The sequence below is a fragment of the Lynx canadensis genome, chromosome E3 (genome assembly GCF_007474595.2).
Source record: "Lynx canadensis isolate LIC74 chromosome E3, mLynCan4.pri.v2, whole genome shotgun sequence".
NCBI classification, from domain to species: Eukaryota; Metazoa; Chordata; class Mammalia; order Carnivora; family Felidae; genus Lynx; species Lynx canadensis.
The window spans coordinates 15,389,343-15,411,262 of NC_044318.1; the positions used below are offsets into that span (position 1 = coordinate 15,389,343).

The 21,920-nt window shown below is 45.3% G+C and overlaps 1 protein-coding gene across 4 annotated transcripts in view; it reads left to right on the forward strand.

Annotated features, from left to right (window-relative positions):
- Nucleotides 1–21,920, forward strand: part of VPS35L (VPS35 endosomal protein sorting factor like) — a 117,435-nt gene that overhangs the window by 18,259 nt on the left and 77,256 nt on the right. For 3 of the 4 annotated variants that reach the window (XM_030300189.1, XM_030300190.1, XM_030300192.1), the window contains 4 exons: nt 2,321–2,394; nt 5,895–6,023; nt 13,054–13,138; nt 19,995–20,054. In XM_030300189.1, the coding sequence (XP_030156049.1) occupies nt 2,321–2,394; nt 5,895–6,023; nt 13,054–13,138; nt 19,995–20,054 (348 nt within the window). Of the gene's footprint in view, nt 1–2,320; nt 2,395–5,894; nt 6,024–11,314; nt 11,320–13,053; nt 13,139–19,994; nt 20,055–21,920 lie in introns of those variants that run through there. The other variant, XM_030300193.1, reaches the window with a different exon arrangement.

Below are 21,920 nucleotides of genomic sequence, written 5' to 3' on the forward strand. Positions count from 1 at the left end.
AGGTACCCACGGGGTACAGATGAGCATAGCTGTGGTTTACGTGCAAATCGCGAGTATGGCAGCTGCGACTCTCCCCCGTTGTCTGCAGGTGGGGGCAGCACCTGAGTAATCAAGAGAGTGGGAGCACCTTGTGAGGGCCATAACTTTGACCCCAAACCGTGAAAAAGTAAATCCTACTGTTGCATAGCCACCAGTTTGGAGGGATCAGAAAGATGGACGAGATCGCTTGCTGGTGGGAACGTAGAGCAGCAGGAAGGCTTATGTTGCCAGTAGGAGGTTAAAACGATAAAGCCACCGTGTAAAGAGCACTTTCGCGTTATCTGTTAAAATTGAAGTTGGGCCAACCCTTGGACCCGACAATTCTACTAGGATATACTCTAGATCAGAAATTAGCAAACTACATCCTGCAGGGCAAGATCTGGCCCCCTGTTTAAGTTGGGAAGTAAAGTTTTATTGGAACACAGCCAGGCCAGTTTGTTCACATATTGTTTGTGGTTGCTTTTGTGCTGTAATGGCAGAGGTGAGTAGGTGTGAGAGAAACCACGTGACTCACAAAACCTAAAATATTTATGAAGTTTATTTTGAGAGCGAGCATGTGTATGAATAAGTGGGGGAGGGGCAGAGAGAGGGAGAGAGAGAATCCCGAGCAAGTTCTGTGCTGTCAGCACAGAGCCGGTCACGGGGCTCAGTCTCGTGAATTGTGAGATCATGACCTGAGCCGATATCCAGAGTCTGATGCTTGACCAACTGAGCCACCCAGGCACCCCATAAATGTAAAATATTTCTATCTGACCCTTTAGGGAAAGTGTTTTTCCAACTCTACCCAAATCCATGTTTTTTTGTTTGTTTGTTTGTTTGTTTGTTTTGAGATAGAATGTGGGTGGGGGAGGGGCAGAAAGAGAGGGAGACACAGAATCTGAAGCAGGCTCCAGGCTCTGAGCTGTCAGCACAGAGCCCGAGGCGGGGCTCAAACTCACAAGCTGTGAGATCATGACCTGAGCTGAAGTCGGATGCCCAACTGACTGAACCACCCAGGTGTCCCCTTGTTTTTCTTAAAGTGTGGTCCAAGGGCCAGCTGCATTAGTAAGGCAGAGTCCCAGGCCCTGCCAGGCCTACTAAAAATCAGTCTGTGTGTGTTAATTCATCTGTAAGTGACTCCTCTGAAAGTTTGAGAAGCGCTGCCCGCTGCCCTGAAGAAATGTATGTGTATACAAACCAGAAAACACAAATGTTCACAGCAGCATTATTTACTGTAGCCCGAAATAGGAAACAACCCAGACATCCGTCAACAGAATAAGAAGTACATTGTGCTGTATTAACACAGTGGAAAATAATAAACAGGGAAACAGCTCTGTGCAACAACCAGGGTAAAATTCATGAACTAAAGATAATGGTTAACAAAAGAAGTAAGACGGTATGTGAGCAAGGTGGTGGTTACAAAGGTTATGATTATCTGTTAAAATGTACATATGTGCACTTTCTGTACATATTTCAAAATAAGAGGAAAAGTGGAAATGAGGTAAAAAAACAAAAACAGAAACCAGTACTGGGAAACTTAAATAGTTGTTTTTTTAGCAAATAAATAACTGTGCCTTGCTCTCAGCTGATCCCAGACAAATCGGTGAGTTCGCAACAGATCTAAGACGCTAGTGCCTTAAAAGAATGAACTTTCATTCCTGAGTTTGGTGGGTGGGAGCAGGGGGACCTCAGAGCTAGAACAGAAGCCCCTTTCAGATGGGGACAGGGTTCTGAGATAAGAGTCACTGGAGAGCCAGCTGGACAGATAGCCTCGCCCTGTGGTTGGCCCACAGCCCGGAGGGTGTCCCTTCATCTCTGACAGGTGATGGAAGGAGGCGTGGCCAGCCCTGTTTTCTTGAAGAGAGGCCTTTGAAGCCCTCGTGCTGGGCACACAGTGACGTGGTTGTAGTGGTATCAGAGTGCTTCGGTCCTGCACTGAGTGCGAGCCTGAGAGGGCCTTTTGTTGGTAGAAAACAATCACATGATGGATTTTTGGCATCCCCTCTGGACTGCCTTTCTTTAGCAAGCGAGTGATGCAGGGAAAAGTTTGTAATACCGAATGGAGTGGAACCATGGAGGCTGGCCCCACCGAGCTAGGGGGGGCAGCTTTTAAACAAAAATGTTTCCGGTGGAACTTTGGTTATGTAAGGACGTTGTTTTCTAAATCGTGGAGCTGTCTCTAATGAAATTGTTCCCTGGCCTCTTTATTCACAACAAAGCGTAGAGTGAAAGATGCCTTTCCCTGGGGGGGAGTTGGTGTCCGAGAAATCCATTCTGTGTGACATGAATCTATTCTGTTTAGGCAAAGCGACCGCCACGTCCGCCATGTCGGAGAAGGTTCGGACCAGGCTGGAGGAGCTGGATGACTTTGAGGAGGTGAGCAAGTCATTTGCTGAGCACAGGGAGGATCATGCTTTCGTTCCTTCTTCCAAGTGAGATTTGTCTTGGTGGCTGCTCTTTGATTAATTCCCAAGCCGCACATTTTGCTCATTCCTCCTGAGGCACCAGCTGATCAGGGAAAGGTGCCAGCCGTGCAGTTGGCCGAGCTCACAGGAGTTGCCGTGGGCTGGTTTTCTGAAGGCGTCTTCTCACTGTGAAGCCTGAGCAAACCCAGATTGTGTGGGGGGACAGGATTTGACGTAAAATGCAGCGGGAGCCATCTCCTAGGGAAGCCGCCTTGCATAGATAAGGGTCCTACCTTGTGCAGAAGCTGCATACCGCTGGTCTGCTGGCTTGCTGTGGCCCCCAGGACTCATTCAAAAAATACGCTTTTATTTTTTTTTTATTTATTTATTTATTTATTTTTTTAAATTTTTTTTTTTCAACATTTATTTATTTTTGGGACAGAGAGAGACAGAGCATGAACGGGGGAGGGGCAGAGAGAGAGGGAGACACAGAATCGGAAACAGGCTCCAGGCTCTGAGCCATCAGCCCAGAGCCTGACGCGGGGCTTGAACTCACGGACCGCGAGATCGTGACCTGGCTGAAGTCGGATTTCTTTTATTTATTTATTTTTTTTAATTTTTTTTTTTCAACATAAAAAATACGCTTTTAAAAAACATGACTCACTTGCCAACTCTTAAAAATGGGTAAGTTTCACATATAAGTCAGATTTTTTTGTTTTTAATTCCACCTGATAATTGTGAGTCCACCTTCCTGCAGTTAACCAGGGCACGCGCCATCCAGGGTACACAGTCCTCCCTTTCCCGATTGACTCATAAACACTACTAGCCGGGCCCCCGGAGGCAGGTGGGTTTGTGTCTTCTGGGATGGCGTTTAGAGAGGCAGCACAACATTGCGAGTAAGACAGACTCGAGCCAGACTGCCTGAGTTTGAATCTCAGCTCTACCATGTGGCAGTTCTGTGATTTGGGGCAAGGTGCTTAACAGCTCTGTGCCTGAGTTTACTTATCTATAGAATGGGGATGCTGCATAGTACCTTAATGTATCTCAAGTGCCTAGACCCAACAGCCAGCACCTGTGGGATGTGCTCTGCACGAGTTACTTGGTGTCCTCACCAGCTCCACCTGAGTCTAGAGGCTGTAGCTCAACTGCTTATTAGTAGAGTGCCCTTGGGCGTTCCCCCTTCCTATATCCGCTTCCCTGACTGTAACATGGGGATAAAGAACATAGGTGTGTGGACCCAGTGCTGATGTTTTGAAATCCTCAGAGGGCCGTGTGATGGCAGTTGCCATCGCGGTGTCCTGCCTCTTGGCCCTTGGTTCAGGGTCCTTCTGGCTCTGAGACCAGAGTTCGGTGCCCAGCAAAGTCTATTAGTCCACATCTATTCCTCAGTTCGGAAAGGACACGTTTTGAATTAGGGCGACCGGGAGCCTTGGTCTGCATATCCTCAGCCAACCTTGGCTGGTACGAATGGACTTGCTGAGCATTTTCACCAAAGCTCTTCCATCTGAATGTCACTTGAGCTGGCTTAAGTTGCAAATGGGGACTCTGTTGCAGGATACGGGGGCACTACCCTGAACCCAAGGGCACAGCAGCCTGGAACCAAGAGCTAAAGAATCGCCCAGATGGCTACCAACTGTCCTCTGCCTCTCTCTTTTCCACAGAGCCTCTTGTCACTGCCTCTCTGGTTCTCTATTTTATTTTTCCCCCTGCAGATGGATTTTCTTGCTTCTCCGTGCTCATAGCAGCAGATGGCTGCCCCATGGCTTCCAAGCAAACATGGTGTATTAGTCAGGGCAAGGCTAGGTGATACTGCGGTAACAAGTGAACCTCCATATCTCAGTGGCCTAATGTAACACAAGTTTATTTCTTCCTCACATTACTCATCCTGTGAAGGCAACAGACTCGCCATCATCATGTAATGCTGCCATCTCAACAGATGGTTCCCAGGTTCATCACAGTAGGAGCTGAAAAAGGGTCACTTTTCACTGCCTCAGCCCAGAAGGGACACAGGCAGCTGTGCTCATGGCCCATTCGCCCAAGTTAGTCATGGGGCTCCTCCTACTGCCGAGGGATAAGGAGGACCCTGTCTCGTAGTTCAAGTGACCAGTTGGGATCAATCCAAATTTCCTGAACATCCTACATGTATTTCCTTAGTAAAGAGTTCTTGGGATTCCAGGGAAGATTGATAGAAAAGAGATTTGGTTCCTGGTCTCATGTGGGTTAGCATGACACTCACTCCTGTGAACTTTGTAAATAGCATCTTAACAGTAGCCGAGGATTAATGAGCAGGTACCACGTGCCAAAGGCTGTGTTGAGTCTTTATTTTTAATTCATCCTTGGGATGGTCTACCTTTCTTTTGCCAGAGCTTTTTTTTTTTTTTTTTTTTTTTTTAATGAATGCCAGTATTTTTTTTTTTTTTAATGCTTATTTAATGTGTGGGTGCACAACTTGGGGAGGAGCACAGAGAGAGGGAGACAATCCCAAGCAGGCTCCACCATGTCAGCACAGAACCTGATGAGGGGCTTGATCCCACGACCCTGGGATCATGACCTGAGTCAAAATCAAGAGTTAGACATTCAGCTGACTGACTGAGGTACCCAGGTGACCTCACCACAGCTTTTTGATATGGTCTCCTTTCTGCCCTGAAGGCACTCTCCCTGGTCTAGGTAAAGCCCCTGCCCTCCACTTTCCACATTGTCCGTTAACACCTGCACACCATGGAGCATCTGTCCCAAGTATCACTTCCTCCAGGAAACCTTTCTTGACCACCTGTCTAGAGGCCATTCCTTTGTTACCATATTTCTTCCTTTCTGAGAGAAAGCCTTTCCCCCACATTTGACTATCCTTGAGATTGAGCTGTGTTTCTTATTGATGCATGTCCGTGACGGGTATTTTTTTCTTCCTTGGTGGTACACCAAGAATTGTGCTTCTTATAATTGGCACCTCAGATTCAGTGAACCGTGCTATAGGTCTGCATAGAATTGTTTCCTCTGGAGCCTTTACCTCAGTTTTCATTAATACCCATCTCATCCTTTGTGCATTAAACTCTGTTAGCACAGAAATAATGTCTTTTTGCTCACCTTTGTATCTCAAGCATATGGTGGCCCATGCCTGGTCCACGGTAGGTCTCAATGAGTATTAAATAAGGTGGTGGATCCTGTTGTCCTGGTATAGATGAGGCTCTGGGAGGAGAGCTGCTCACCCAGAATCACATGGCCAGTGAGTGGGTGAACAAGGGGGTTGACGTAGGTCTGACTTGCTCCAAGGCCCATCTCAGTGCCTGCACTCTGTCCGTCTTTGCAGAAAACTCAGAGGACCTCTTCCATCACAGGACAATACTATCAGTCCTGGGGGGTTGTGAGGAAAACTTAGACACTGAAGCTCAGTCAATACTCAGTATTGTTCATGGGGTTGGTGACCAAATAATGTTTTTCCTTTTGTGTCGACACCTTCCTACTTTCTGCCCACAGGGATCCCAGAAAGAACTGTTGAACTTGACTCAACAGGATTATGTGAACCGCATTGAGGAGCTCAACCAGTCTCTGAAGGACGCATGGGCCTCGGACCAGAAAGTGAAGGCTCTAAAAATAGTCATCCAGGTCAGGTCTAGTGATTTTTTTTTTTTCTTTTTCCCCCAGAATTTCCTATGTAAAACTTCTTTTGTAGATAATTAGGGTTTATCAGAGGCCTGCCTTCAGGGTCTTACCCTACTTTTTTTAACCTGTTCCATTTTCACATACTTACTGTGAAAGGCCATGATTATGAATGTTTTCTTGAGGGCCACCATGTAGAGCTGCACGGGTTGTATAGTGCACCATTCCAGAACATTCAGCTTGGATTACAGAATTAATGATTCCCTCTGGATTGTGCAGTTCAGTGGCCTTGGTACATCTGACACAAGTCACAATTTGAATTTTTTTTTTTTTTCAACGTTTATTTTTGGGACAGAGAGAGACAGAGCATGAACGGGGGAGGGGCAGAGAGAGAGGGAGACACAGAATCGGAAACAGGCTCCAGGCTCTGAGCCATCAGCCCAGAGCCTGACGCGGGGCTCGAACTCACGGACCGCGAGATCGTGACCTGGCTGAAGTTGGACGCTTAACCGACTGCGCCACCCAGGCGCCCCTACAAGTCACAATTTGTACAGACTAAAGATTGACCAACTATCTTGGGTTTCCTTGATCAAATTTCCTTTGTATCTTTGGGATTAATGGTTGTGTGTCGCTGATATATGCATTTCTGGCTCATTCTACATAATCACGTGACGAAACATGTTCACAGTGTTAGGAGACGTACATTTGTTGAACCCTTTGTTGATGAATTTGTTGATTCATGACAACTCTTGGATCACAAGATCAAATTCTGTAAGGAAAATAGCTTATTCTGTTTCTTGACCCTTCAGATCATCTTGTCGTGGCAAGACATGCTGAGAAATACACTGTAAAAGGACTAATGTGTGCATTATGTTTCAGAGCAGAGTTCACAAAGAATTTCTGAACAGCCATTTTAGTTCAAAAGGATAATCCTGTTCTTGGTCAACATCATGGCAATATAAAAAAAAAAAAAAAGAGAAAAGGAAAAAACATATCTTGGCTATGTGACCTTTGTTTTCTCCTCTGGAGTCTTTACACTGAGTGCTTGAAATCTTTAAAGACGACACTTTGTGTGGCAGGTGGTTTTGTGTGTGTGTGTGTTTCAAGACCGGCAAACCTGGGCTCATTTCCCTGCAGTCACTGTTGTTAGTTTACAAAGTAAATACTCCCAAAGAAGAGTCCTCTCATCCTGGATGCACATGATGGGGGTTGCTTGCTGAGTGGCTCAAGTAAGAAAATATCTAAACTAATAAGCGCTTCTTCAAAATATTTTCATTGGCCACATCTCCCCAAGAGGACTGGAGTATAGAGAACTTGACTTCCAAGAGTTTGACATCTGGAGAAGATTTAATTCATGTCTTCTCAAAGAAAATAACCATGAAAGTGTTTCATTAACTCCACATCTGGTTAATAGTAACTCTTTTACTTTGGATACTTTAAAGAGTACTTTTTTAACCAAAAAAGAGAGTCAAGGGGCAGGTAGAGAGAAATGAGCCCAGTTCACCTTATTTGCTCTGCAGTAAAGTATTGTGTTGTGTGGTAGTCTTACTGGAATATAGTTCAGTGATTTTTAGTAACAGTTACTTAGCTATTTACACAGCTCAGTTTTAGAGCATTTTTATACCCCTTCCCCCAAATTCTCTCAAGCCTGTTTGCACTCAGACCCTGTCACTTCCAGCCCCAGAAAACTACTGTCTGCTTTCTGACTATAAATCTGCCTTTTGGAGACCTTTCATGTATCAGGATCATTCTTTGTGTAATCTTTCGCCTCTGGATTCTTCCACTTAGCATAATGTTTTTTGAGGTTTGTCCGTGCTGTTGTATTGATACCCTGTACCTTTTTGTTGCTAAGTAGTAGCATTGTATGGATGACCATGTTTTTGTTTTTGTTTTTTTAATTTTTTATTTTAACATTTATTTATTTTGGGGAGACACAGAGACAGAGTGTGAGCAGGGGAAAGGCAGAGAGAGAGGGGGAGACACAGAATTTGAAGCAGGCTCCAAGCTCTGAGTTGTCAGCACAGAGCCCGACATGGGGCTCGAATCCATAAAGCGTGAGATCATGACCTGAGCCGAAGTCGGACGCTCAACTGACTGAGCCACCCAGGCGCCCCTTGAATGACCACATTTTTACTTAACCATTAACAAGTTGACGGACACAGGTCATTTCTACTCTGGCTATTATGAATGATGCTACTGTGAACATTTGCATAGAAGTCTTTGCATGGACCTATGCTTTGATCTCTCTTGAGTAGATTCCTAGGGGTAGAATTGCTGAGTCTATGATGAGGGTATGTTTAACTTTTTGAGAAATGGCCAACCTGCTTTCCAAACGGCTGTTCTGTTTGCATCCCTACCAGCTTGGTGTGTGGGTTCCAGGTCCTCTATATCTTGTCCAGCACCCGTGTTACTGTTATTTTGATTGTAGCCACCCCAGTGGGTCTAAAGTGATATCTCATTTGTGGCATTAATTTGAAATCCCTGTGGACTGATGATGTTAAGCCTCTTTTCCTATGCCCATTGGCCATTTTTCTCTCTGTTAGTGAAAAATGTACTTAATAAGACTGGCCTATTTTAAAAATCAGGTTATGTTCTAGTTGAGTTGTAACAATTCTTTATGTATCCTTGATACAAGTTCCTTATCAAGTGTCTCCTGGTCTGTGGCCTGTCTTCATTTTCACACTGGTGTCTTTTGAAGGGGAGGAGTTTATAATTTTAACAAAATCAAATTTATCAATAGTCTCTCTTTTGACTCATGCTTTTGGAGTAAATAGCTAATAACTCTTGGTCTAATTCAAGGTGGTGAGAATTTTTTCCTATGTTTTGTTCTAGTAGCTTCATAGTTTTAGCTCCTACGTCTAGGTTTATGGCCCATATTGAAGTGATTTTTGTGTGTAGTATAAAGGTCTAGACTTTTTTTAAAATTTTTATTTTAGTGTTTCTTTTTGGAGAGGGGGAGTGAGTGGAGGAGGGGCAGAGAGAGAGGCGGGAGGACAGAGAATTCAAAGCAGGCTCCACTCTGTCAGTGCAAAGCCCAACGTGGGGCTTGAACTCAAGAACCGTGAGATCATGACCTGAGCTAATGAGCTAAGTGGCATGATCAAGTCTGACGCTCCGCTGACTGAGCCACCCAGGCTCCCTTAGATTCATTTGTTTTGCATGCCGATGTCTGGTTTTCTCGCCAACATTTGTTGAAAAGGCTCTTTTCCCTATTGAATTATTTTGGCATCTTTATCAAAAGTCACCTGACTGTAAATGCAAGGGTTTATTTCTGGGTTCTTGAATTAATTCCTTAAATCTGTGTAAGTCTCTCCTTATGCCATTACCACACTGTCTCGATTACTGTAGCTTTATGGTAATTTTTGAAACTGGTCAGTGTAAGTCTTTTACATTGGTTCTTCTTTTTTTTTTTTTTTTTTTTTCCAAAAATGTGTTTTGGCTATCCTGGGTCCTTTGCATTTCCATGTGATTTAGAGGATCAACCTGTCAATTTCTACCCACCCTCCCCCCACCCCCCCAAAAAAAGACCTTGTGGGATTTTGGTAGGGATTGTGTTGACCTTGTAGATGAGAGAGATTTGCCAACCTAACAGTAATGAGTCTACTGATGCATAAAATATGTATCACTCTTTCTGTTGGTGGGTATCTGGTTTTTCCCTTTTCTCGTTGTTATGAACGATGCTGCTGTGATCACTCTTGGACATGCCTGCTGGCCTCTCTGGGGATGAGGGCCCTTACCTGAGAGTGGGTGTGGGGTGTGTGTGCCTCCTCAGCTTTATCAGACAACGCTGAGTTACTTTCCAGCATAGCTGTGCCAGCACGCACTGGTAGCAGCGGTGGGATTGTGGGAGTCTGTGTTGTTGAGCGTCCTACCAACATTTGGTGTGAGCAGACTTTCTATTTTAATTTTTCCAATTTAAGAGATAATAAAATCATTGTATTGTGGTTTTAATTTGCAATTCCCTGATTATAATAAGATCAGGCATCTTTTCACTTGTTTATCGGCCATGTGGGTTTCCTTCTCTGGAAAGTAGCTTTCATTGATTCCTCTTGTTCATTTTTCCATTATATTGTTTGGATTTTTTCCCCACATATTCTCAGTGGTAATTGTCCTCTGATTGATTAGTCTGTTTGCTTGCTTCCTTTGATCTGTCTTCCTTTCTTAGTATTCGGCTATCAGTTATCTTTATCCTTTTGTTTTTGGTTATTTGGGTGTGTGTGTGTGTGTGTGTGTGTGTGTGTGTGTGTGTGTATTTATATGCCTAATTCCTAACTGAATTCTAGAAACTGCTAGTGGCCTTGTAGAATGTTACTAATTGGAAACAAATGAAAAACACCATTTTAGTACTTTTCCAGCAGTGCTGATAAGTTCCATAGCAAGTATTTCAGGCAGAGTAATTTATCAGTCAGTTGTTCAGGAAATGTCTGCCTCGGTGGTTCTCTACCTCACCTGCACGTCAGAATCGCTTGGGGGCTTCAAAAAGGTCCTCAGTCTGAGCTGCCCCCCAGACCAGCTTAATTAGAATCTCTGGGATTGGGACCCAGGTGCCATTATTTTTAAAAGCTCCCAGATGATTCCAAAGCTGAGAACATACAGGCTGTAGAATGCTTAGTTAGCAGAGTTAGCTGCCGATTATGGATCTCATGCACCCAGTGCGTTTTGGGTTCCGTGGCAACAGTCACCTGGAGCCTTTGTCAAAAATGCCAATGACCTGGCACCTCAGCTGGAGGTTTTGACCAGTAGGTTTCACATGGATCAGGGACTCTGTATTTTTAACACCTTGGGCTGCCTCATTTTTATTTAGGAAACTGCACCAAAGCTTTAAAAAAACAGGAATCTTCAAAATAGTGATTTAAAGGCGGGGGGGGGGGGGACTTCAACTTATGACATCATTATGACTTGAACTGTGGATTGAAGAAATGCTGCTTCCTGTTCCCTTCTGGAAAATGTCTGTTCTGTGATACCAGCCTGGGAGAGCACTCCACACACACAGATGTTGGGAAGTGCCAGCTGTGTTTAGTTTGAAATCTTCTGTTTGAATCGTGTCTTCTCACCTCACTGCTGGGTGCAACTCCTCTCTGAGGAGCCCTGGGTGGGAACTCGGGAGATGTCACACCCATAGGAACCAAGGGCTGTGTATCATAAACAGTCTCTAGGATTCAGAGTTGTTTGCTTTTTCCAAGCAAGCCCTGAAATCTCACGGGGCTGTTGTTTAAGCTGGAGCTTTCCCGAAGGGCGGAAGACGCACAGCAAGTGAGGCCTCAGGAAGTGGATTTCTATGAACATCCAAATGCCACATTTGGTGTCAACACCATTGTTTTAACGCCTTACATCCCCCTCACCCTTCTGCCCTCCTGCCCCTCCCCGCCCCCCCAATAATACTTGGGCTGTAAGAGGTTGTTTTGCACATTAGACACTGTGTTTATTTTTAGGCTCAAATGCTGTGGAGAAACTTGGTGAATTTAACAATTTAGAAATTGGGTGACCACGCCAACCTGAAAACCCATGCCAGCCTACCTTTTGATAGGTTGCACATTATTTCCATTCTCTGCACGTCGGAAATGCATATTAAAGGACTCATTCCAAATGTCAAGTGTCTTTTCTTTATAATGTTTCTTTATTTATTTTGAGAGAGAGATACAGCGCGAGCAAGAGAGGGGCAGAAAGAGAGGGAGACAGAGAATCTGAAGCAGGCTCCAGGCTCCAAACTGTTGGCACAGAGTGTGAGTTCACAAACTCATGAACTGCGAGATCATGATCTGAGTCAAAGTCAGACACTTAACCGACTGAGCCACCCAGGCACTTCAAATATCTTTTGTTTTTAAGTGACGTATTTGTATCTGAAGGTCAAGCGTTTAGTTGTTTGCATGGACTTGGAAAAGATTTCAGGGCATTACATTTAGTTCTTCAAAGAAGAAATAGTTGTGGGTTTTTGTTTTTTGAGAGAGAAAGAGAGAGGAAAGGACATAGAGGGAGGGAGAGAGAGAATCCTAAACAGACTCTACACTGCTGGCACTGAGCCCAATGCAGGGCCCGAACCCATGAACTGTGAGATCATGACCTGAGCCAAAGTCGGACACCTACCAACTGAGCCACCCAACTATCCCAAGAAGAAATAGATATTTTGCTTTTGATCATAAAAGATGACTTAATCTGGGGTGCTTGGGGCCATGTTGTGTGGCTGCAGTCTTCCATTAAGAGTTCCGTATGTGTCGATGGCCCTCTGGTATGAGTGATATCGCACGGGGACTGAGCGATTCCCTGCAAAGCCGGAATGTTCCCCGTGTTGAGTATCACAGTTGCAGACAAACATGTGCTCTCTGAAGCTTGTCATCTTTGCTTTTAGAGGGAAGTTTGGAAGTGAGGATAAATCATAGATGTTACGGGGATAAAACGTACAGCACAGGGAATGTAGTCAGTGGTACTGTTTTATGGTGACAGATGGTGGCTACACTCGCAGTGAGCTTAGCACAATGTTTTTATATAGTGTACACTTGAAACTAACGTACGTTGTGTGTTAACTGTACTTCAATTAAGGAAAAAAAATAGATGCTAGTTTTAGAAGCCCTGGAGATGTACTGATGGGAACATTTCATAGAAGAGAACGTTAACGAATCAAGACCGTTGTGAAATAAACCACAGGAGGCTGTGCTGAAAAGCCGTTGGAACAAAGATGGAGTCATCTGTGAGGACACTGATGGGAGAGGTGTCCTTGACTTCTCTTGGTGACTTTGATGCTGGCCCTAGTTCGCTGTATGAGCAAAGATCCTTCTGGATGAGATTCCTCAGTCCTGTGGCTTTCTTGGAGGGAAGTGACGGTGTCTTTCCATAAGAGGCTCTGTAGAGAGCACAGTCTGGCCTCCTTTGTCAAAAGGACAGTGGTTTTGTTTATCATTATATCTCCAGTGTCTAGCATGGGGCTTGGCACATGGTAAGCATCTGCACTTGTTTATAGAAATTAATTTTCCAGTCCTGGAGCATTCCAACCAAGTCAGACACGATGGAGTGAATTTCCTTTTCTCTTCTCTTTTTTTAGTGTTCAAAGCTGCTTTCGGACACAAGCGTTATTCAGTTCTACCCAAGCAAATTTGTCCTTATCACCGACATACTTGACACATTCGGTAAGTTCTAGTTCTGTTCATCTTAGATCTAGAAAAGACATCTATTTTGTTGGAAGGCTGGATGGTAGCAGTGCTTTAATTTCTTTTGAGGTTTAAGTAGTTGGGTAGACCATGAGGGAGACCAGACCACTCCCCACCTCTGCTCATTAACAAGGATGCTATTTTTGAAAGAATCTTAAATTTCATGTTTTCTAACCTTCTGATAGGCTGGAAGAGCAAGTGAGTGAAGCCAGGGGGAACTGGGAAGCACACTTCCTATCTGAACCAGCTCCTGTCTGTTGCCCTATTATGGCGTCTGGAACTCCCTTTGTCAGAACTGAGCATGGCTTCTCTGCCCAGCACTCCCAGTGGGTTTCTCTCCTGGGGAATATGGCAGCATCCTCTGTCCCATTGCCCAAGCTGGAGATCTGAGAGTCTTTTACCCTGTGCCCCATGTCTCATCCAATATGAGGTTCTTCAGTATCCTGAGTCCCTCTTTTTTTTTTTTTTTTTTTTTTTTTTTTTAAATTTTTTTTTTTTTCAACGTTTATTTATTTTTGGGACAGAGAGAGACAGAGCATGAACGGGGGAGGGTCAGAGAAAGAGGGAGACACAGAATCGGAAACAGGCTCCAGGCTCTGAGCCATCAGCCCAGAGCCCGACGCGGGGCTCGAACTCACGGACCGCGAGATCGTGACCTGGCTGAAGTCGGACGCTTAACCGACTGCGCCACCCAGGTGCCCCTCCTGAGTCCCTCTTGAGTTCGTCCATTTTTATCTGTCTTCACTATGATCACCTTAGTCCAAGCCACAGTGCTCTCCTGCCCAAATGACTACTGCAGCTCTTGTGAGCTTTCCCGTAGCATCACGGCTGCCCCTCATCCCGTGCTCCCCACCTCAGGCAGAATGATCTAGACTGAAGAGAATAACCTGGAGCTCCTCTGGAGAAGTAGGAGGCCTTTGTGCTCCTCGGTGGTTGTCAGTGGCCAGGACATCAAACCATGCAGCTCTCAAGGCTATGTTTGATGTTCAGCAGTGAGGTGCCCCAGGAGAGCTAGCACATGGAATTGCCTTCTGAGAGCTGAACCCCTTGTGGACCAGAACAGAGACATTGGCTGTCTTACCAAGGAGGGACCCGTGGACTCCCAAGCAGCAAGTCTCATCTGTAACCCATAGAAAGATCTAATGTGTCAGAAAACAAAATATCAAGCAGAGATCCCCGTCGTCTTCACAGGAGATCGGGGACTACATGTATTGGCTGGAATAAATGATAGAGAATCTAACTCCTACTAGTTATTTATTATATAGGGGGTTATTTATTATTGTCGTATGCTGAAAAGCCCAGGGGTGGTTTCTGGATTCAGGAACTCAAACAGCTGTGTTGGCATTTTCTAGTAATTTGCCTAGGATTCACTTCATTCTCACTCTGCAAGGTGGTATCAGTTCTTTTGCTAGTAGTCCCAGGATGAGGAGAGAGCTTCATCCCGTCATTCAACAAAAAGTTCCAGAATTCCATTTCCTTGGCCTGGTTCGTCCACAGGTTAGTTTCGGAGTCATTCATGGTATCTGCGGGATGAGTATGCAGATTATCCAGGTCCCCGAAAAGCAGAAAGGTGATGCTGTTCGCAGAAGAAAGGGGAGTGGGAGCTAACTGGACTACAAGAAGAGATGGCCTGGTTGGGCAACGACCCGTCGGCCCAGGAGCTCTGCTGAGTACAAAGGATGTGTCAGTAATAAGAGACAAAAGTCCTCACCTTTGTGGGCTTATGTTCAGTGAAAGGGTATTTGCAAAAGAAGTAAACCCAATTATGTGTTACATGATGATCAGCTCTCTGGAGAAAACAAAACAAAAAAATAGAGCAAGGTGAGGGGAATTGAAGGAGGGTCGGTGAGGGGTGATGGAGACTGCAATTTTAAATAGGGTGGTCACAGGAGGCCCTGCTAGAAGTTGCTATTTGAGCAAGTGCTTGAAGGAGAGGAGAGATGAGCCACATTCTCTCTGGGTATGGAAGGGATTCGGCCATATTAGGCCAAGGGACCGCTGGTGCAAAGGCCTTGGGGTGGGAGTGTGACTGACAGGTTTGGAGAACGGAGAGGCCAGGGTGGCTGGGAATGGGGTGTACAGGGTGGTGACATGGGAGCTGAATGGGTCAGAGATCATGGTGGGCCTTGTAGGTCATTGGAAGGGCTTGGGCTTTGACTCTGAGGAACCACTGAGGGGTGTTAAGCAGAGAAGCAATGTGATGTGATTTGTTTGTTAATGCTTGTTAATTTTTAAGAGAGAAGGGGGAGGGGCAGAGAGAGAGGGAGACAGAGGATCTGAAGCGGGCTCCATGCTGACAGCAGAGAGCCCGACACCGGGCTCGAACTCCAGAGCCGTGAGACTCCTGACCTGAGCCGAAGTTGGACACTTAACCGACTGAGCCACCCAGACGCCCTGTGATGGGATTTGTTTTAGTGGCTGCTTGTTGAGACTAGACTGCAGGGCGGAGGTAGGGCCGGGAGCCTGGTTAGGAGGCCATTGTTGCACTTGAGGTATGAGGCCGAGGAGGCAGTGGGGATGGAGAGAATGAATGGATTTTCAGAATGGACGGGTGAGTTAGGCTCTCAGAAGAGATACCAAGTCATACAACTTTTGGGCCTTGCCTTGTCCTCTTACACAGCCTGCTTTCAGAAGCGAGGACTTCAGTCAGGGAGAGGGGTCGGTGGTTGTGTCTGGTTCTCACAGTGAGTTAACATGCTGGCCTCTGGTTTCCCTCACCTGCCTCTTGCAAGTTTCTTTTGCATGAGTCAGCATCCTGAGTGACACTAGCTCGGGGACACCAGTGGACCAGTTTCTAACCTACAAGCCTAGCTGGATGTGGACATTAACTTCGTGAAAATTTTGCACAACCATTTTGCCAGCCTCCAATGGTGGCACCCCAGTCTTCTGCCTTGGCAGGCTCAGGATACAGTGCAGGTGCCTGTCCTTGCCGCATCCCAAAAATTAGCTGGGCCGAGAGTTGGTAATAGCAGTGATCAACCCTCAACAAATAATGTCCTTGGTCCTGACTCCATTCTGGGTGCTTTAGAGATAATAAATCACGTCCTCGTCATCACAGCATGTGAGGCGGGTTCTGTAATTAACCCCATTTTACAGATGAGGGGCGTGAGCCACAGCTTGCCAAAGGTCACAAGGGGAGTGAGCGGCAGAGCTGGGACTGTGAGTTCTCTCTGCAGTCGAAGACCTGTTTTATTTCTCTTGTATGTGGCTTACAGGGGAGATTTTACTCTCTGTGAAAATTACAAATGGGTATACGTTTGACCCAGCAACCTCACCACTGGGAATTCATCCCATTTATGATAGCAAAGCCCAGCAACAACCCAGGTGGCCATCGGTAGAGGACCAGTTAAATAAATGACGGTCCATCTGTACGCTGGAGCGTAGGAAACCCATAAGAAAGAGGGAGGGTGTGCTCCGTTTTCCGCTGTGGAGGGATCTCCAGGGTATATGTGTCATCACGAGAGAAAGTCAAGATGCAGAATAGGGTATGTTCTCTTTTGTGTAAGAAAGGAGACGCTGGAAACCTTGTTGACATTGACTTGTATTTGCCTGAAGAAACGTTAGAAGGATGTCCAAGAAACTAAGTAAAGTGGGAGCCCTCAGAGGGTGGCAGGGGCAGTGAGGTTGGACAGGGATGGGCCAGAGACAACCTTCCCTCAGTACCTTCCACAGCCTCATTTGAATTTTGAATCAGGGGAATGTTTTTTTCCTGTTAAAACCAAACATTCAGATGAGGTACCGACTTTCAACACTATTCTCCCTCCTCCGCTTCCGAACCGTGCTCCCAGTGGTGCCCTTGTCAGGATCTGTTACGGATGATATTCCTCAGGACTATGAGGCAGCCTGTGTCTGCAGGTGCTGAAGGAGACTCTGTTGTGCTGTGGGCACAACATAATGGACAGTTTTCGCCTTTTACAAAAGAGGTGGGAGATCGGAGTGCTGAGATCCACTTGGAAGCATGGTCCTAACACTGCTCCTTAGGGAGGTGCGTGACAGTATGGGGGCAGGTGCTTGGTGGTTGACCTGGACAGCTGTAGGTTGGAGCATCTTGCTGGGCAGGGATATGGGACACAGCCCTGAGCATCTGCAGCGAGAAGGCGCATGCTGGCCTTCCAGTGGGATTTCACTGGAGGCACCAAGCACGGAGCCGGGCCCTGGAGTCTATCTGCCCATGTCCCATGCCTGCGTCTCCTCTTCCAGAGTCATGTGTACCTGAGCCTTGTTTTTTTTCATCTGTAAATGGCATAATAGACCCTGTCTCTGGGGGGGGGGGGTGTGGGACAGAATTAAGAGAATGCATAGGAAGCATATAATGTTTTTCCTCTTCTAAGAACTTGCCTGGCAGGATCAGCGTAGACAACTTTGAACGGTACTTGGTACAGAGTAAGTGCTCAGAAAACATTAGCAGCTCTCACTGTATTCATTTTAGTGTTACTGACTGAGAACATTGTGAGTCAAGAAGGGAAATCAATCTAGGATTGGGTATTATTTCTCAAGACAAAGGAAAAAAATAATTCACCAAACTCGCTTGGCCAAAAATGATTTAGTAGTTAAAAGGCCCCTTAGCATATGAATGTGAAACGTAACAATTACTTGTGGTTTCGGAGGGGTGGCAAGCTTTTTGTGAAGAAAGTAAAGGTGTTGTGTGCTCGTAAATCTGGTCCATGCACCGTAGGAGGTGAGAAGTTATACAGCTGTCCAGCATGGCCTGCTGTGTGATGGCCCAGGGTAAAATTATATGAAGTCCTTAGTGCCGTGCTCTGTGGTCCTCACAGCGGAGCCCATCCTGGTGCCGGGTATGGCTGCCACGGGAGCCCAGGGCCGCACATAAGGAAAGCACTTCCTGCCAGAAGGCAGAAGGCGGCTTTGAGAACTAGGGTTTATTCCCTAGGTTTCCCGGGACCTTCTCAGTTGAACTGACGGTACACACCAAAGATGGGGAACTTTAAAAACTTGCCCAATGTTCAAGCCCCACCTCAGACCTTTTTTTTTTTTTTTCTTTTTTAAGGTTTATTTATCTTTGAGAGAGACACAGAGCATGAATGGGGGAGGTGCAGAGAGAGAGGGAGACCCAGAATCTGAAGCAGGCTCCAGGCTCTGAACTGTCAGCATAGAACCCAACGCGGGGCTCGAACTTCATGAACCGGGAGATCATGACCTGATCCGAAGTCAGACCCTTAACTGACAGAGCCACCCAGGCGCCCCAAGAGACCATTTTTATCAGAATCTCTGAGGACAGACACAGACATCAGCTTATTTTCAGACATTCCAGGTGGCTTGAATGTTTAGCCAAGGTTGGAGACTCCTGGTTTAGAGGGATGATGGAGGCTTGCCACTGTTTTTAGAGATTCCCATACGCAAGACAAGTTATAGCTCGTAGACTCGTGCTTGCCTAAATCCATGGTTTTTACACGTGGTGTATACAAGAATTTCCTAGCAAGGTTATTCAAGATTCATATTGCTAGTCTTCACCCCCTAAAATACTATTTTTCACTAGCTCTGAGGTGAGCCCCAGGAATGTGATTTTCAACAGGTGTCTTTATGTGATTATATCGTAAGTAGTCCACACTGGGAGAGCCACCTAGATGGCTCCTCCATTTGGTTGGCTTTCTGCCCTTCATCTTAGCCTTGTGTCATTTCTTGGTGAAGTCATTGGATTTCATGTTCTTAGAACTTCCTGTCTCTTTTTCCGTGTATGGACAGGATGTGTGGTTCTTTGGTGCCCTGAACAACAGGGTTATGGGGGCGGGGGGGAGGGGGTGTGTGTGAAAAAACAAACACATGAACTCAGGGAAATACTTTGAACATTAAAGGTGATTTGGGAGTCTCTGGGAAATGAATAGAAGTGTAATTTTTATCCCTTGGATATGGATAGCATTTTCCAAAATACACAGAATAAATAAAGTTTTAGTGCTAGATTAGGGGGTGGCTTGTAGACTAAGTCTACCCTGCCCACTTGTTTTTGTGAGTAAAGTTTTATTATTATTGAAACACAACCACGGCTGTTAGCACATTGTCTGTGATCGCTTTTGAGCGACAACAGATTTGAATAGTCGCAGCGGACCTGTGACCCACATCACCTGAAATACATTCATTTATGCATCTAAGAAAAATGGAGCCTCGACAGTATGCCAGGCACTCATCTAGTCCTGGGGATATACCCATGAACAGATCAGACACAGATTTCTACTCTCGTAACACTCGGTAGTTGAATGTCAAATGGGCAGATCACATAAATGAGTGAAGCAGGCAGTTGCTGAGAGGCACAGAGTGGTGGAGACTGGGGCAAACTGGGTAGTGTATACACCATTTGAAGGGGCAGCTGCTAATCTGTTTTAGCTCATTTTTATCCTATAGGGATGTGGGCCATTTTTGGTAGATCATTTGCGAAGAGGCAGGAAATCGGGTTTTTCATGTAAATGAAAGTTTTTACCTGTTGGCAACTAATTAAAAAATGTTAAAGCACTTTGTGTTGTGGGCCAAATGGAATGGATCCCTGGCTGCCCATTTGCAGCCTCTGCCTTAGAAATAAAACGTGGACTGTTGGCCTATTGATCGAGTGAATGGAGGTGCCTAAGGTCCCTTTGGCCCTACATTTCCCTCTCTAAGGGGAGAAGGATTACTTTCCTGGATCTCAGAAAGTAAAAAGCTTCCCTCATTTTATTAAAAACAAAAAGAAATGGGGCTCAACGTTTGTCCCACTAGGTGGCAGCATATTGTCACGAATTGAAGCGCTCTGGGCGATGCCATCTCTGTGCCCCTAATTAACAAATGTTTATTTCGTGTTTGCTCCTGAGGAGCGCGATGCTAACCCCTTATGTCCTTCTCTCCCCAGGAAAGCTCGTGTACGAGCGCATCTTCTCCATGTGTGTGGATAACCGCAGCGTCTTACCAGGTGATGTTGAAGCTCTTCTGCCTCTGTCATTCTGCCCTGGAGTTGTGATTAGAAGGCTTACATCAAGTCAGGATTTATTGAACTCAGTATAAGATTTCTTTTGTGCTTGATGTGTTAAAAGTAGAAAAAACACCTCTACAGATTTCTGACCGTCTCCATTTCCTAAAAACACTAGAAGGTTTTCAAATGGCCCAAATAAGAATTTGGGGCAAGTAATTTGAATCTAGGAGACCGAAAAGGTATTACATCTAGATTTAAGTGAATTTTTTTTTTTTTTTTTTTTTTTTTTTAGTGTTTGTTTATTTATTTTGAGAGAGAGAAAGAGTGTGCTAGCACATGCATGTGGGGTAGGAGCAGAGAGAGAGGAGAGGGAGAATCCCAAGCAGGCTCTGCGTTGTCAGCACAGAGTCAGAGGGCTTGATCCCATGAACTGTGAGACTACAACCTGAGTTGAAGTCAAGAGTTAGGTGCTAACCGACTGAGCCACCCAGCTGACTTTTATAGCAACTTGAATTCCTTTGCTGCTTGGCATTTTTTCCTCCATAATGTTCCCAAGAAGCAAGTTGCAGAAACCAAGTTTATATATATTAAAGAACAATGACAAATAAATCAATAATTACAGATGCTTTGAATTTACAATTGGTGCTTAAGTGATGTTTGCATTAAATTTATTGCCAATCCATTTTACATTCTCAGGAGGTTATAATGGGACAACTTGATTATGAACCTCTCTTATCACATAAATGTTTTTAGAGCTGCTGTAAGGAAACCTTCTCATCCATACAAATTAAGATAACGAGCCTGCTCCAACTCTGCCTGGTCTTGGCCAGATGATGGCATTAGTGACAGCAGCCCATAATTGACCTGTTCACTTATCCTTTCTTTCATCCGTCTGTGTTATCTGTTATTTTAAAATGATTTAATGCAGTTATTTCTCAGGAAGAAGAGACCTGTGGGGTTCTAAGAGTCATCTTGTGTCAGATGATCAAACCCACGGGGAAGAGCCAGGGACTTGCATGCGGCCCTGCCGCCAGCTAGTGGGAGCCTTGCTCTTATGCTGAATCTGCGCTGTCCAAGATGGTGGCCACGGGTCACATGGGGCACTTGAGACCTGGCCAGTCCAAACTGAGGCATGCCGTGTATATTAACAATACACTTGAGGGCACCTGGATGGCTCAGTCTTGGTTAAGCAACTGACTCTGGGTTTTGGCTCAGGTCATGATATCGCAGTTTGTGAGATTGAGCCCTGCGTCGGGCTCTGTGCAGACAGCTTGGAGCCTGTGTGGGAATCACTCTGCTTCTCTTTCTCTGAAAATAAATAGCTAAGCATTAACAGAAAAATACACTGGATTTCAGAGACTTAATACAAACAAAAGACCAGGAAGTATCTCACTAATGATTTTTTTAAATTGATGACATGTTGAAATGACATTTTGGATGAATTGGGTTAAATGAAGTATTGTATTAAAATTTCACTTGTTTTGGGGCACCTGGGTGGCTCAGTCGGTTAAGCGTCCGACTTCAGCTCAGGTCATATCTCACGGTTTGTGAGTTTGAGCCCCGCATCTGGCTCTATGCTGACAGCTCAGAGCCTGGAGTCTATTTCCAATTCTGTGTCTCCCTCTCTCTTTGCCCCTCCCCCTGCTCATGCACTCTCTCTCTCTCTCTCTCTCAAAAATAAATAAACATTAAAAAAAAAATTTTTTTTTTAAATTTCACTTGTTTTATCTCTTGGAACATGGCTTACATGATATTTCCATTGCAAGGTGCCGTTTTACACCCTCCCCTTCACCACATCACAGCTGTATGTTTTTATCAGCTCTTCCCATATTCTAGGGCGTCTCAAGATTGGGAGGTGGTGAGCCT